This window comes from Antedon mediterranea, chromosome 8 (assembly GCF_964355755.1).
Source record: "Antedon mediterranea chromosome 8, ecAntMedi1.1, whole genome shotgun sequence".
NCBI classification, from domain to species: Eukaryota; Metazoa; Echinodermata; class Crinoidea; order Comatulida; family Antedonidae; genus Antedon; species Antedon mediterranea.
The window spans coordinates 16,148,830-16,166,053 of record NC_092677.1 but is presented as its reverse complement, the minus strand read 5'-3'; the positions used below and the strand labels follow the sequence as shown (position 1 = coordinate 16,166,053).

The 17,224-nt window shown below is 31.9% G+C and overlaps 1 protein-coding gene across 2 annotated transcripts in view; it reads right to left on the bottom strand.

Annotated features, from left to right (window-relative positions):
* Window positions 1-17,224, bottom strand: part of LOC140056471 (roundabout homolog 2-like) — an 89,360-nt gene that overhangs the window by 15,555 nt on the left and 56,581 nt on the right. For both annotated transcript variants that reach the window (XM_072101841.1, XM_072101842.1), the window contains exons 4-10: window positions 12,489-12,673; window positions 10,281-10,371; window positions 8,909-9,047; window positions 6,252-6,379; window positions 4,891-5,015; window positions 3,988-4,147; window positions 924-1,080 (exon numbers count right to left, since the gene is read on the bottom strand). In XM_072101841.1, coding sequence (XP_071957942.1) covers window positions 924-1,080; window positions 3,988-4,147; window positions 4,891-5,015; window positions 6,252-6,379; window positions 8,909-9,047; window positions 10,281-10,371; window positions 12,489-12,673 — 985 coding nt within the window. The remainder of the gene's footprint in view (window positions 1-923; window positions 1,081-3,987; window positions 4,148-4,890; window positions 5,016-6,251; window positions 6,380-8,908; window positions 9,048-10,280; window positions 10,372-12,488; window positions 12,674-17,224) is intronic.

The following is a 17,224-nucleotide window of genomic DNA, read 5'->3' as shown; positions in this document are numbered from 1 at the left end:
CATAGTCTCTTTGCTTTTCTTCCTTATATCTTATTCTTATTAACTCAAAATTATTTTTACTAACAAACATTACTATTTATATGCCTATAGATATGCCTATAGTGTGTAAAAAAAAAAAAAAAAATGTTTGACATAATTTCATTAAACATCCACATACAGTATAACTCTTCTTAACCATTTTTTCAATCTTCTATCAACTAAAAAGTCATAGTTAGTCATGCCTCGGGTCACATTCTATGGTCACCGTACAGGTAGGCTACTACATCAGTACTTCTATGAATGGATGACTAGTCGGTAACAATAACGCTAGTTGGTCATACACAGTACCGTTTTGATTTTACAATCATTCGGGAAACCACCTCACGAAGGGATAGTTTATTACCATTAGTTAAGGTCTAATGTAAAGCACCTAGAGGGGTCAGTGATCCATAGGCGCTATATATAAATACTGTTTATTATTATTATTATCATTAATCACAAAACGAATACTATAAAACAAAAATGAAAGTATCATCATGGAGTCTTCCATGGTATCATGCCGCGAATGCTTTTTAAGAAGTATTAACACCAAGGTTGTGAATACGATGGTTGATACGATCTTGTTTACTACAATGCGTTACTGTATTTATACTATTGGTACAGAGTACATGCATTGTAATACAGTACGAAGGTCGTGTTCACGATGGATGGACGCAATCTCATACATTGTTTACTTTACTTCTAATTAAAAAATAGCAGATGTAACCTTTTTGTGAAAGTTTCATGTCGCGAAAGTTTCTGGTTTTACAGTAGTAGCCCTAATTGAGGAACCAAGACCCAAAGTTATAACCATAAACTCAAAATATGCAAAGAATATTTGTTTTACAATATGGCTAATTTAAAACATCTTAGTTTTTCAAAACTTTTGGTGTTGTTATCCTTACCTGTCATTCCTACTGATGGGTGCATTATTTTTCAGCCACAATATGTTGGTTTGGTCTGTAGATATAACCTGACAGGGAAGCATTGCATTCTCTCCGACAGTTAATGTTTGGTTGACAACTCCAATATCTATCACTGGTGGGTAACTATCTATTACAGCTAAAAGAAAAATAATAAATAAGATTTTATTTAATCATATTATTTATTTTATCTTTTGTATTATAATTTTTTATGTTATTGTTTGTCTTCCTTTTCTCTTTATTTTTTTATTCTTTTTCCGTTTGTTTATTGTTTAAATTTTTTAAAGTTAGGACTTTATTTTTTTAAATCAAAATTATCAAAGAAATATATCAGGTAGGTATGAAAATTAATATCAAGAAGAGATCAAAATGTTTGGTACCTTGTAGATCATGGCAGTCAATGAATACTGGGGTTTTTATTCGATGTGGATGTGTATTCAAAATGCTGTTCAATGAGGGGATGGGGAAGGCATATGGTTTATTCAAGGGGTAGGGACGGCATTTAAAGTGGAGCGTTTATTCGAAATATGGTAACTCTTGGGTTAGAAAGCACATAAAAGCACCATAGCACTTAACTGTCCACTTTCTTAATGTAAATATTATTGACCATGGCACTTAGGCCTAACATTAAATGTGGCTAATAAAACATTTACCATTACAATACAAGGACCTTATCAACCAAGGTTTTAAATCTACTTAATTTATTCTATAGATGAATTACAACCCCATCTGTGTGAAATATTTCATAATGTTACTGTTGTAACCATGGCAGTGACATTGAACCCCCCAGGTACCCACTCATACTCCTGGTTGGAGAGAGATAATATAGATGATGCACTTTGCCAAGGATACAAAAAGCAATAGATATATTATATGATACAGTGGAGTTATCTTTATTAAACTAGGCCTTGATTTGTCATTAAAAAAATTCTGATATAAAAATAGAATATAGATATATAATGTTCATAAAAAATGACTGTAACAGACTTTTCAAGTATATGTCTGTCTGTATGCTACAAAAGTACTCCAAAAATATGAATGTACGGAAATTATAAGATAAATCCTATAGAAATTCATACAAACTACTGTATTGTGTATAAAGCAAAATTATGATTTGGCCTTTAATTATGGAATAATATCGGTAAAACACAATAATTATGGACAAACAAAAAAGAAAAAAAGGTTTACCGCAATCATCCGCACTCGAGCATTAAAACACAGAATGTGGCCTTTCTATGGTGCACCAAGTAACTGCAATGCACTGTCATTATGTGAAAACATGTGTGTATGTGCAGCGTGACTGTTTGACGTGATATTATTTTTTGTTTTAATAAATTATAATAAAAACAATTAATATGTGGATGAAGGTTATCAAAACTAAATAAATTTTTAAAAAGAGTTTATTAACCTTTGCTGGCACTCATTCTTTAACTTGGAGAGGCAGCATGAATAAAAAATGCGTTGTCACAGTGAAAGAAGACACTTAACACAATTATATACGGGTATATTATGATACAATATTATGGTGACTTCTAATTATAATTAATTTCAGTTTTCTTATTGAAAAATGTCCATAAATTGTCTGTTTTATATGCATCGTGTCAATATTTCCGCACATGTTCATTTTTGTAAATGTTTCAAATATCACTGTGTTTCACAAAACCCCAATATCAATGAAGGCCATTATATACAATAAGTGAAAGTACACTTCAAAGGTCAGCTGGAGAATTACATAATGGATGGTATGATGCAATTACTTCTTCTTTTTTAAAGTACGTTAGGCTGATCGTAAAACATTTGATCGATGCAAACAGAAAAAAAAATCACTCAGTTTATTAACAACCTCTTGGTTGGAGTTTAGTCAATATAAATAAAAGTATATTACCAATTGACAGTAGGTTTAATTTATATGACGCAATTAATTTGTTTAAAGCAGTAAAGTTTGAGTTAAAAATAATTTAGTAAGCAAAAAATAGAATTCACAGATGTGTTTATACTTTATGAACAATTAGTGTGTGATAATTCATTTGAACGTCAAAATTTAACTTCTCTACATTTGTAAAACATTGTTATTGCAATTCACAAAATCCCCACAATGTTGCATAAACAAACATTATTGATAATTTCCATAGCAACAACTTTGTAATTTCATTTATCAATTATACGGCTGTTGTTATGGACAATTCAAGGTGCATGTTCACAAGAGCCCGACTGTCTGTCATGCCAAATTCACCTGCAATAATGTTGGATCGTTACCTAAATGCAAAGATGTTCTAACACTGAGATACCAAGGACGCATAATGATATATCGAACACATTGTGAATTATTGTGTTTGTAGACATATTTCTGTCTTTGCCCCGGAAGACAAAATAATAATGTCGTTGTATTGGATTGAATACAAGATTATGTTTTTTAATGGGGAATGGGATGCACTATGATATTTACAGTCAGTCAGGAATAGAAAGTACAGGTAGTTAATATTTCCAGTTTAGCTCTCAGAAGGGGACTTCAATTAAGGTGGCATTGATTTAGGTATATAAAATTATTTAACAGAATTTGTACTAAATCTTTTTCCGGTACATCTGTATCCCTATATCAAGGAAGGGGATAGAGGTAGGACGAGAGAAAGCCATAGTTGCACTCTAAAATGTATTAGAAAGTAATTATCAATGAAAACACTACTGTGGGATAGAGCCCTAGCATTGAGCCCTAAAACAAGCTCTAAAAGAAGCTTTAGGATGGAGTTTGCTGCTTGACCATGCTTGATTGGGCCCTTGGCAAAAGGTTCAGGATTGTTCTCAATAATACTAAGAATCCAAGTATCAAGCCCCAGGATAGAAACTTAGAATTGAGTCCTTAATCCCATGATTAGCACCAGGATGGCATAATCAAACCTCTAGGATCAAGTCTTTAAACCGGCCCATGATATAGCATAATGGCACCTTATGATAAAGTAAACCCTGGGTTTGCATGCCAGAATTGATACTGCTCACATAAGACCAATAAGATTCAATAAATAGAATCCTTGCGAACACTTGCACATACCTTCAACGGTAAGATAAGCACTTGTGGAGACAGTAGACTGGCCAACGGCAGAACATACATAACGCCCTTCGTCAGATGTCTGCACACGAACGATAGTCAATGTCCCATCTTCTAATACAGAATATCGGTTGTAATTCTGACCAGGAAACATGAACAAGTCCTGTAAAAAGTAATGACATTAATTATTTCGAACATTATCTTACGATACTGTAATTATGTTTTAAACTGTGAACATTTCTGTCAATTAAATTTATTATAATTTCCCGGGCAGCCAATACTATTTGAAACGACAATGGTCAATCATCTTTGACCTTCCAAATTCATTAAATGTGTGTCAAGACATAAGTATATTTCATAGTGACCTTTTATAATAGATTATTTCTCGTATTATCGCAATTTGTCTGATATTACAAAGGAAGGCCAACATGGAATTCAATAAGACATGCAATTATGAGTTTGATATCTATGTGGGTGTCTGATGCGATTCAACAAAATATTTATGTAAAATTGAATCAACTACTAAGATGAATTATGAAGATAACAATATTATATTAAAGATATATTTTCCACTGAAAACAAATAAATGTCAAATAATATCTTTATTTACTTTGATCAAAAATTGCATAGAAAAAACAAGTATTTACCTGAAAAAACAGTATTTTAAAGTAAAAAAATAGTAACATTTTTTATTGAATTATCAATTTATTTTGTCTTTTTATATGTGTTAACATAATTTGTTCGTTCGTTCGTTTTTTTTCTACGGAAGTGATTAAGTTTATTAAAACTACAAAATGGTCTATGAAAGTCTGATGATGATGTTGTTGGGGACAATACATCTTTAAGACAATATTAAATAATACAATATTGGTTAGAATAAAGAAAATATTAAATATTTATACATACACCAACTCCATCTTTTTGCCAGAAAACTGTTGGCTTAGGGTTGCCATTAGCAACGCATTGGAAACTGGTAACACCATTCTCATTTACAGTCACATCTACTGGCTCCGTCAGAAAGTCTATGCTTGCTATAAGAACAAATAATTTACATTTCAACAACATCATCCCATGGAACCTCGAAAAGAAGCCCACAGGGATTATACCTGCAGCACAAGTTATCTTGTTCCTTGATCTTGAAAAAGCCTACACTGGCTTGAAAAAAAGCCCAGTGGGCTTGATATCAAGATGGGCTTCTTTTCGAGATTACTTTTGCAGACCAAAGCCAAAGTTCCAAGGCAACCCTTGGTAAAAATATCCTATAGGATCCTATATGAAGTAATCCTAGTTGACCCAAGAATATAGGAAAATTCAATGGTTACCAACCTTGGAGAATTTAGGTGATCTCTGAAATTTAGTAGAGATAGGCCTACACATAGGAAAGTTACATATAATTCCGGAGAGCCAGAGCGAATATAGACTTGTTTCTCAGGAGCAATGACCTAAAGTGTAATAAAGAATTTCATGCACTCTACACTCAATTAAAAACTCCGCAAGACATTCTTCTCTGTAAAATCGTCTATATTGCTTCAAGTGAATGTACTAAATACACCTACTCATCAATTAACAACCAATCAATTTTAAAACAGAATATAATCTAAATGTCTAATGAATGTTTTAAAGAATATGAACTGAGTATAAAGACAAAAATATGTGCTTCTAATTTATATGATAGAGAAATGCGGCATTCACCGAGTTACCTATTACCTAATGTAATTACAATGTTATTAAATTCAATACATGTGTCATAACATTGTTTGCATATCATCAGTATCATGGCTTATGTGGTTTAATTTGATTATACTTCGTTTGAAGCAAACACTACAGAGACTAGACAGCTACCCCGAAAGATGAATCATGTGGGCTTTTTAATAGCATAGGAGGCATGCAAACATCCCTCTCATGGACCCTTAAGCTATATTCACACTTAATCAAACTGAAACCGAACATGATCTAATGACAAAGAATACAGCGACGACATACATAAACATTCTCTGAATTTGAATTCCATATGAATAGAGTTTTATTTAAATGAGTAGAACTGCACTATGCTCCAATTTGTGTATGATCAGATTTTTATTCATTGCTTTTATAGACAATCTTGGTGAACTCTCCATATGTGTATATCATGGATACCGATTGGTAACAATGACCAAATATTAAGAAACATGTATTATATAAAATACTTACTCAATTTTGTGTGAAAACAAACAAACAAACAATAATTTCACATTCTAGTTCTGGTCTTCTAATAATAGTTTACTTACCGACTATTTTGATAATAGCTTGTTTTGACTTCTTCCCAACTTGGCTCTGTGCAGTACAGACGTATGTGCCAGAATCGGCTATAGTTGCATCCCTGATGCGGAGAGAGTTGTCTTCCAGTACTGCTACCCTAATAGATATAAGTATACATTTCATTAAAATTAAAAGTAAATTGTAATTTCGCTACAAATGAAGTGTTCTCTTCTGTTGAATATAGATAGAAAAATTCAAACACATTGATAAAACTTGAGTAAAGCCTGATAAATGAACATTTAACTAATGTAACCCATAATCAATTAAAATGTCTAAAAAAAAAACGCTTGGCCATTGAAACCATGTAATTTAAACTCTCAGACTTCATTGATAGATTCGAACCCATGCTTTCCTCAATGAAAACCAAAACCTGATCACTGAACCATATAATATACTGTATGGTAGAATAAAATATCAATTGAAACTCTCTCTGAGGCCCTAATCAATATCATCTTTCATTAATTTGCCTCAGGAAATTGAGGGCTGGAATTAGAGCTTAGGTATGAGGATCCAATGATAAGATGGCCTTGTAATGTAATTGGATTATTTAGAAAATGTTTGCTAACAAATTAATATCAGTTGTTAATACATACAGGTAATATACCCGATACGTTTTATTAATTTGTAATTATTACAAAATGTTGTTTTTCCAATTTTCTCATTAACTCACAGAACGTACTACTGACACTCTTATTCACATAATAATTTACAACAAATATTACAACCATTTTAAGGTATAACAAACATGCAGTACAGTACAATGAAATTAAGGTTAAATAAATTTAAAAAATACAAAATTTAAAGGTTCAAATAAATTATCGTACATCCTCTAGTATAATCCCACACCCCTATAATACGAAATTGGGCTGATTTTGAAGGGTGGGACTGTACTCGGGGAATCCCTAATTTAGGAAAAAACATGATTGTTAAGCATTTCTTGTAAAAACTTAACTGGGTAAAGAGAGGCTTATACATCCAGACCAAAATAATATCATAATACACTATAAAATATTGGACATTTTGGTTTTTGAGAGAGGTTTAAGTTTTGGGGATGCTTTTTGTCTGATTTTGAATTTACCTTAACTACCCTACACAACTGAAAATAAAATATTGATAGTGTAAAAAAAAAGTGTAATTATAGGAGTTGTCTGACTGAAAAAAAGTCTTTTACAAATTAAAATTAAAAGAATTAAACAAATATATATTTTTTGAGAAAAAACAGTGTCTTTATCTGAAGTTAATAATTTTGTTTTCTTACAAAACAGAAGTTCTAAACCTAAAGTCTTACACAACTGAAAATAAAATATTGATAGTGTAAAAAAAGTGTAATTGTAGGCGTAGTCTGACTGAAACAAAAAAAAAACTTTTACAAATTAAAATTGAAAGAATTATATTTTGAGAAAAAACAGTGTCTTTATCTAAAGTTAATAATTTTGTTTTCTTACAAAACAGAAGTTCTAAACCTAAAGTCTTACACAACTGAAAATAAAATATTGATAGTGTAAAAAAAGTGTAATTGTAGGCGTAGTCTGACTGAAACAAAAAAAAGACTTTTACAAATTAAAATTGAAAGAATTATATTTTGAGAAAAAACAGTGTCTTTATCTAAAGTTAATAATTTTGTTTTCTTACAAAACAGAAGTTCTAAACCTAAAGTCTTACATTTAAGTTTCAATTTGGATACTAGTTTCTGTTTTCTTTGATTTTCTTATCAGAATTTTTTTGAAAATCCTCATCAATCTACAAGGTCATTAAAAGTATTGATTGGATTTTGTGAAATAAAACATCTATACATTCGCTGTCATCTTCTGATCACACATAATTAGTTATGTAAAAATCGCCTGAGATCCTACTGGATATATGTTATTTACCTAATTGTTACAGCCTATATGATTTTATGCCATTAGTCATTCCTTGAGCAATCAGTCATCAAACACGAGAATGTTTGACGGATGTAAATCCGTATTATCCTCCTAGCGTACTCGTTTTCAAGCGTTTTGCAATTTCTTGGATTCAAGCCTTTCAATGGTTTCTCATCATCTTTGACAGTTAAATCTGTATCTATCGACACGCCATGAACACCCGTTGTAATAATGATTGCAATTTTTTCAGAGGAGGTGACAGTCCTATTAAAATAAGCCGATTAAAAGCAAGTCCTTGCAGGATTTTCACAACTGTTTTTTTTTGTTATACATTAAGAAAGTAATTATTACATTTTGCTAAGAAGTAGAACATCCATGATGTCTTTAAGAAATACTGAATTCTAGATGGCTACTGATGTAGAATATTTTGTAATGATGTTATTCTTATTCTACATCTCAATGTAGGCATATTTCCAAGGATATTACCAAAGTGATTTCATTCACTATCGTAGTGGCAATGCTGTCAAAAGAAAACAATCATTGTGGCTTAGACTCGTAGGCTCCCAGACCATGGAATAAACCAATCCAAAACAACCCGATAGTGAAATTATTCTCTTTTGATAGATGCATGAATTTGTTAGTGTGAACAAGGCTCTAGCGTTTTCCATTTTGTTTTCAGACAGCTCTGAGTAGAAGAATACTGTACTACTGCATATTCATTCATTAAGGATTATAAACTACTCCACCATTCAATATCAACCCACCTGCCAGTTGCCATTGGACTTTCCAGTCTACTCCAACTAATGGCCGGTAGTGGTTGACCGTCTGCCTGGCATTCTAGCTTGACCGTTTCACCGACCGTGGCGACAGTGTCTTCAGGTACGATCAGGAAGTCTGGACCTTCTGTTAGGAAATCACAAAAACAGATCAATAAGACAGATCTATCCTGATTACTTATATCAATTAGTAGGTATCATTATTAAAATCTCGCACAAACAATTCTTGAACGTACATCTTCAAAGATCAATTAACTAAACACAAGATAATCTTTAGGTCGTTTAGGTCATTTACACCATTCAAAACAAAAATCTTATTCATTGGAAAACTAAACATTTGGAAATCAGGTTTTTATAGTAGCAAGTCTGCTATAAAAATGTTATTTTTTTTTTGCTTTAGTTGATTCTATTTTACTGTTTGTGTGAAGTAAGTAAGTTTGCCCACATATCTCTGACAAATGTATAACATTAATGTAAACATTAAACAATTTTACGCCAAAGCTCTCTAAAATATCATCCACACCTGGCTATTTTTCTAATTGTGCTCTGGCAGGATTATGTCACAGTACACTAAATAAATTGAAGAATTAAAGAACTGTTTTACTGATAATTCTGAAGTTGGAAAAACATCAGACTGTCGTGACAGTTTAAATGAATATATACAACGTTCATCTAATAAACTGCTCTCAAGTATATCAGTTAGCCAACTTGAAGGCTGAATCTTAATCTTATTTGTAACTGGGCACCGAATCCTAATCTAGTTTAAAGCCTGTCAAATTAATCCATTAATGGGAAGAACATGAAATGACATTCAAGTCAGGATAATTGAGCTGGAAAAAATTTCTTTAATAGTTGCTCGTGGGACATCGAAGGTATAAATGTAATTAATTAGATAACTAACATACATGAAATTGATGTCTTTCATCAAAAGCTTTCCTTATGTTAAAGGTTTAAGATATATCAATCGGAAGCAATTGATATATTATATACATGTCAACCAAACCGAGGTATTCAAATTCAAAGTTTTGCCAAGTAGTGTGCTGTGTAGCAGTAAAAATACAGATCTAAATAAATTCATTTGCTCGTTGGTTTATGTACATGCAAGATAATAAAATAAAAGCATGTACCGAATGATCCGAGTCATTAGTCCTAATCAATGGCATAACACAGGTGGGGGAGGGAAAAAGGGATGGAAGCTACTGGTCTCATAAGGGGCTTCTAACATGCTAGTTGCATTAGGGGCTGCTCTTGCTCCGGGGCTTCTAGGGTCCTGGGTTTACACAGTGAGAACTAATACTGCCTTTACACTGGTCCTAGATTTTCCTAGTGGATAACATGCTTTATAATTGAATTAACTTACCAGAAACTAGTAACACAACAGCTCTGCTTCTCTTGGTTTCTGCCATGTTTGTTGCTATGCAGACGTACTCACCCTCATCCACTGCCCTCACCTACAGACAAATTTTTAAAAAATATGATAATAAATGCTTAATTAGTGTAACTTTTATTTGGAGTATACTTGAGTCCTCAAGGATGTGTTATTTCTCCAATTTTGTTCTCTTTTTATTCAAACTGAGGTTGAAAGAGTTTAACCCAATACAAATACTTAGGTACTATAATTGACAACATATTAAAATGGGAGTCAAACTCTCTCATGATTTCCAAGAAGGCATCTCAAAGGCTCTACTTTCTCTGAAAACTCAAGCAAATTAGAGTTGATAACACTATTTTAATTTTATTTTATCAAAGTATTATTCAAAGTATTTTATCTTTTAGCATTGGATGTTTTTATGGTAACTTTACTGAAAATGATATGAAAAATATTGAGAGACCACGTAAAATTGCACAACGAATTATTAAAGCTGATCTAACGCCTTGTTCATTTATCTATGAAAAGAGTATTTAAAAAAAAGTAAACAATATTATGAAAGACCCCACTCATCCGTTACATTACTGTTATAACTTAAATAGATCAGGTATTAGGCTACGACCTCCAAAAGCAAATCTTTGTAGAACTAGAAAATCTTTCCTTGTAAATAGCATTCATATTTTTAATTCTAATGTAAGACGATAATGCAATTTTTAAATAGTTTTACATTTTTAACAGTATTTTAAACTTTTTATCTTGTATCTTTAATCTGTTATAATCACGGCACGTTTTAAATTGTTGCAATATTGTTGTTTTAATCTACCAAGCAAAGTGAATTTCCATTTTTATGGACAAATAAAATTTCTTGAATCTTGAGTAGTAGTCAAGTATGAAGTGTTAAAACTCCTTATTTGGGACACTTTTAGCACAAAATAAACGAGGGAAAATTTAAGTCTCAACCTGCCACACACCACATTCAGGGAACAATTTGTTGGATTGAAATGTCCCTTTAATAGAATTTTCTACTGTATTATAAATTAAATTTAAAGTTGCCATTTTGTAGTTTATTTTGAATTTAGATTTAGAAAGCTTTAAACTTTATGTGACAAACAAATGTGATGTGCATATATATGGACATGACAATGTCATCACTACAATACTTAAGCATATCACTACCATATTTGGGCACTTTTTTGTCAAACTAGTTTGATAGTGTAGACAGAGCTTTAGAAAAAATATTAATTGTTTTCTTGTATGTGTATTCCTGCAATCAATCCACATACAGTGAATATAGACATTTAATACAGCAATTCATGTGATAAAGTTATGTCCGTGGCACATTCATTCATTGTTAAATGAAAACTTAATCCAAGTCTACACGCAAATTCAAAGTTATGCCGCAATTGGCATCATGAAAGGAAAATGCCGTCGGTGGTTATATAAAATTAATCAATTCTTCAATCGTCTTGTCACACATGACGGCACACTAGTGTCCTGATGAGCTTTCAACGATCGGAAGCGCTAAATTCTAAGTAGATTCACAGAGAATGCGCCACACTTGGTCAACTCTCCTGCTTAGAAATTATTTTGGAATTACTATTCTGTAAGTGGTACTTATCACGTTTACATATGACCAAGTTTCTTACTATATAAGCTGTAATGTTTGTTTTGTTCAATTGATTCAATGTTTAGGCATCATTTATAATGTTTTTTTTCTTTGTATTGTATTAATTGATTAGTGAGTATAAAACAAACTTCTTCAACATGTAAGATTAAGGGACCATAATACTATTACAGTAATGACAATTTGTTTATTTTTAAGTAATAGCAATTTATTTGTTTGGGTAGTCAAACAAACTTTTTATTTGCAGTAAACATTCTACATTTTTTTCAAAAATGGCAAATGTTTACATAATGTTAGTAAATCACTTTAGTATATCTAAAAGAAAATGTTTCACTTAAGTGTGATTGGTGAAGACTACAGATTACCAGATCTTTCTTGACTGGTTCTCAAAATTGTCTTCAGTCTCAGAATAAAGAAACATTCCATCACCTTTGCAAGATATTCAACTAGAGTTAACATAAGTAGATTCTTCTTCAAAATAGTTCATTCGATTTTGCTTTTATGTATTATCTCAAGATTTCTTCAAAATGTCTAATAAATTAGAGAGTACAACTACAAGAGAATGTTCAACTTACTTGTGTAAACTGTAGATTGCCATCTTGCTGTCTCCTTCTACCACTCGGTACCACTGGTTGACCATCTTTTTCCCAGGTCACATTTGGAGTTGGATTAGCTCTTGGTGGTGTGCATTCCAACTCCAACTGGTCACCAGAAGAGGCAGTAAGATCATCAGACACCTTCCGAAAATCATCTCGCATATCTGGAGAAGAAGAATTAAGTACCATCTATTTATATATATATATATATATATATATAAACACAACAGGCAAAGAACATTAATTCTAAACCGTCCGGTGATATACTGAAATTTAATTAATTAATTTGAAACGATAAAGATGAGGAAATCTGTGAGAATGAGAAAAAGTCGCCCCAACCAAGACTCGAACTCGGACCGCCTGCTTGATATGCAGATGTCCTAACCATTAGACCACTGGGGCTTTCATATTACAGCAGTACCTATAATCTACAATACTATAATACTATATGATATTAAGTTATTAGAAATGTTCTTTTTTCCAGATGAACATTTTCAATCACTATATGATATTGCTATTTGGAAAGTTCCTTTTTAAACATTCTACAGTACGTACTATATGTTCACATAAACTATACCCTGCATGAAAGATTTTGAATAAACCAGAATTGAATTGAAAACATGGAACAGATTTTGTACATTGTGTAAACTGGTCAATTGTAGACAACTTCAGCACTGTCTTAACTATTTTGACTTAAGAAAAAAGATTGATAAATGGCAGCACATATCCTAAAAATGTAAAGTTTTCACAGCGTTCCACACAGCCGCATACAGTCATTTTGCATATACTCTTATGTTTCTGAGCATGCATGACTTTTGCACTAGATAGATGCATAGTCAGTGTCAAAACGAAAGATTGCCAGTGTTTAACCATCATCTCAAATGCATTGGATTTGTCACAGCTAACTATCAACCTATACACCATTCTATTTATTGTTCTTTTTTTAAGTAAAGCCATAAAAACAAGTTTCTTGCTTTATTTCAAATATGGAACAAAACTAAAGTTTATTTCAAGATAGCAAACATTCTTCTGCTACATACTTAAATACATTTACACTGTACACTACATGCCAATAAAATAAACATATCCTTTCAAAAAAACAATGTAAAGTAATATAGGACTTGCGATGAACTTTGTGAAATTGAGAGCACGCTGGATTTATATGAATCTGTCTGTAATGTTGTCGGTGTTTTAATACTCCTAATGACATTAGTTCACTTAAAAAGTAATCCTTGTTTGTTGTAGAATTTCGTCCCATGGCACATTAGTTGAAAGGGATAATAATCTTTACGAACATCCCATAAAAAAACAAAATATTGTTATTTTATGTAATTCATCATAAAAGATGTAGTATGAGATGTGAAATGTTTTTTTTTATATATATATAGTATTATATAGGGTGCTAATTTGACAGATACAAAAGGGCATTTAATTCCCTAGTCTGAAATTTGTGGGCAACCAACCATATTATTAACTTATGTAAATTCATCTAGTAGTGTATTCTATAAAAAAAATTAGTTAAAGGTATTTTTAGGTACTAGATGGCACGCTCGCTTCGCTCGCGTACCATCTAGGTCGTGCCCACAGATGGTTCTCGAATACACAGTATTTCCAGCGAGAAAAAAATGGAGATTTCAAATGTACGTACCGCAGGACTATAATACATTGTCGTTTACAGAAACGAATAAATATACACAATGATTTATGTAGTCAACCAAAATTAGCACCCTGGGAATTACTTCCGAGAGAGAAACAAAATGAGTCAAATTTTTTTATTTGGACTCATTTAAACAAACCCAATTTGTGTTTTGTATGTAACATTAAGGGTTGAGGGATGGGGGAAGAAGATAGGTACAAAGAGGAAACATTTTAAAATATATTCTTATCCACTCAGTAACGAAATATTGTTTTTAATGTTTTATAGGCCTATAAATAATATACCACTAAATACAGTAAAACATTTACGATTTAATACGGTACTTTGTTAAAACTCTCACTGTCATAGTCGATTGAAATAGTAAAGTACATGTAACGATACACCACTACAACGTTTATATATTTTTAAATTATTAATTAATACAAACGTTGAGAAGCAACTGTCAGTAATAACGTTTATTTATTTGTATATTATATGTTTATAATCTAACAGTAGGGCCTACCCACACTCACAGTAATAAAGTTTATTTGTATATATTTTTATATTACATCTAACAGTACCAACACTCACAGTAAGAAATTTGCGATTAAAATTGGGATCAAAAGTGGTTAATACCTTAACAGTATTGTACAGCATTGCAATACTATTTATGTTTATTCTCCAAGGGGGCCCATAAATCTAAATCTATACCTCTATGGTTAAACCAAATAATGTGGAATGTTTATTTGTATATTATATGTTTATAATCTAACAGTAGGGCCTACCCACACTCACAGTAATAAAGTTTATTTGTATATATTTTTATATTACATCTAACAGTACCAACACTCACAGTAAGAAATTTGCGATTCAAATTGCGATCAAAAGTGGTTAATACCTTAACAGTATTGTACAGCATTGCAATACTATTTATGTTCATTCTCCAAGGGGGCCCATAAATCTAAATCTATACCTGTATGGTTAAACCAAATAATTTGGAATGTTCCATTCATCACAAATCAATACATTTGTAAAAACGTATATTAAATGTATCAAAATAGTATTTTTTAAAGAAAATCGGCCTGTCTTCAACATTATGATGGTGTACTCTAGCTGTTCAACCGGTTTTCAGCCATTAAAAACAATTATCGTAGGAGGAGATAGGAAAATGCGAAGCCTCCTCGCATTTTTGTGGCGGGTATTTTTCAAGACGGACATCCATTATACAGTGTATACCACGGTCGGAAAACACCCCTATTTGGGGCAAATCTTGGAACCTAAATTCGTTTTAACCGTCAATAACTTATTATCTAACTTAATTTAATTAGTAAACAGGGTTACATCAGGTGGTTAAAATCAGTACCGAAAGTACGAACCAACTTTATATACCATCGAGTAAAAATTATAGAAGTAAGGCGCGATTTACCGAATTTTGCCCTTACGTAAATTTATATATAGATTAATTCATCTCCCTGGTGAACATAATAAAAGACAAAGCTTGTTGAAATACAAGTTGAGTGAAGAAAGACATGATGCATAATAGGAACCATTTGGGCTACTGGGTGAATAGAAATAAGAGGGAGCAAGAGAGAACAAGCCTAGTATAAATACAAGTTAAGTGATGAATGATTATAAAAATGCCATCATTTGGGCTCCTGGGTAAATACAAATAATACAACAAGCTTATTATCAATACAAGTTGAATGATGAATGATTAAAAATGCAATCAGGTACCATTTTGGCTCCTGGGTGAATACAAATAATAAATTAACTAGCCCAATGGTAAACGCAAGTAGTCAACATGTAAAACCAATCTACTCTCTTCTTGATCCTTTAAGTAGAAGTCCAGAAATTAATATAATTCCCTCATCCATCTAATAAATTATACATTAATCTCGGTGAGCTGCTACTAAGAAAATTGTTTTTGTTTTTTCAATATGTATTATAAATTAATTTGAATCATTATTCCCCCATTAATTATACTATTTTTTTTTCAAATTGTATAAATGTTAACTACTTAAATGACAACACTTTATATTGATGCATTTTTTTAACTTAATATAATTTAAATACACAAATCAGGAAAGTGGTTGGTTGTGTCTGCACGTCATATCTGGATAAACCGACTTTCCATTAAAATCGCTACAGCGTTTCCATTAAAATCGCTACACGCGCAGATGTCGCCGACGCAATCGGGAAGGCTCCCCGATTCATCGCAGTCAAATCGGCAAAGTTCAACCATCATGTTCAACTTTGCCGATTTTGTCGGCGATGAATCGTATACGCGTACCAAAGAATATTTAGCGCTCGCGTACTAGATCTCCGATAAATTCTAGCGTTTCCATAGAATCGCTACGCTCTGTCGTGTAGCGATTTTATGGAAACCAGACTTTAGGGACACTCGAAAGGTAACACAAACATTGAAAATCCCTAATCCCTTTAAGTTATATGCTCTTACAGTTTGTCCTCCCCATGTAGGCAGGACTGGAGGAGGAGTAAAAGCCTGTGTTGGTTTATCCAGGTAAGCTAGGCGCAAACTAGACTAATGGCTATAAACTCAAAGCAACAAAATAAAACCATTTACTCTACGACACAACATATTTCACTTTAAAAAAATGGTCTACAAACATTCTTTTACAATGTTATTCATGAAGTATGTAACCTTTTCAAAATCTATTCAAAATTATACTTTTAAACTTAATCAATAATTTATTCTAGTGTCCTAGTAAATGTACGGAGTTCATTTATAAAAAATAAATCTGAGAACAAACTGCAACAAATTAATGATTTTAGGAGCTTTTCTATTACCTTTCTGGCACCAGACACTAATTACTTTCCTTATCAATTCTTTATAGTTCTCTTAATTGAGAACTCTGCACAGCCATAAGGCATAAATATTTAAATTACCAATACTAATAATAATAATAATACATTTTTTAAATTAGCCCCACTGTAGACAGGAATATATTCTGGCTTTAAAGCTTTTAAAAGCTGTACGTTTATTACGAATTTGAAAGAAAAATTACGGCTATTTTGAGCGATATTATATTATAGTAAGTTAAACACAGTTGATATTAAT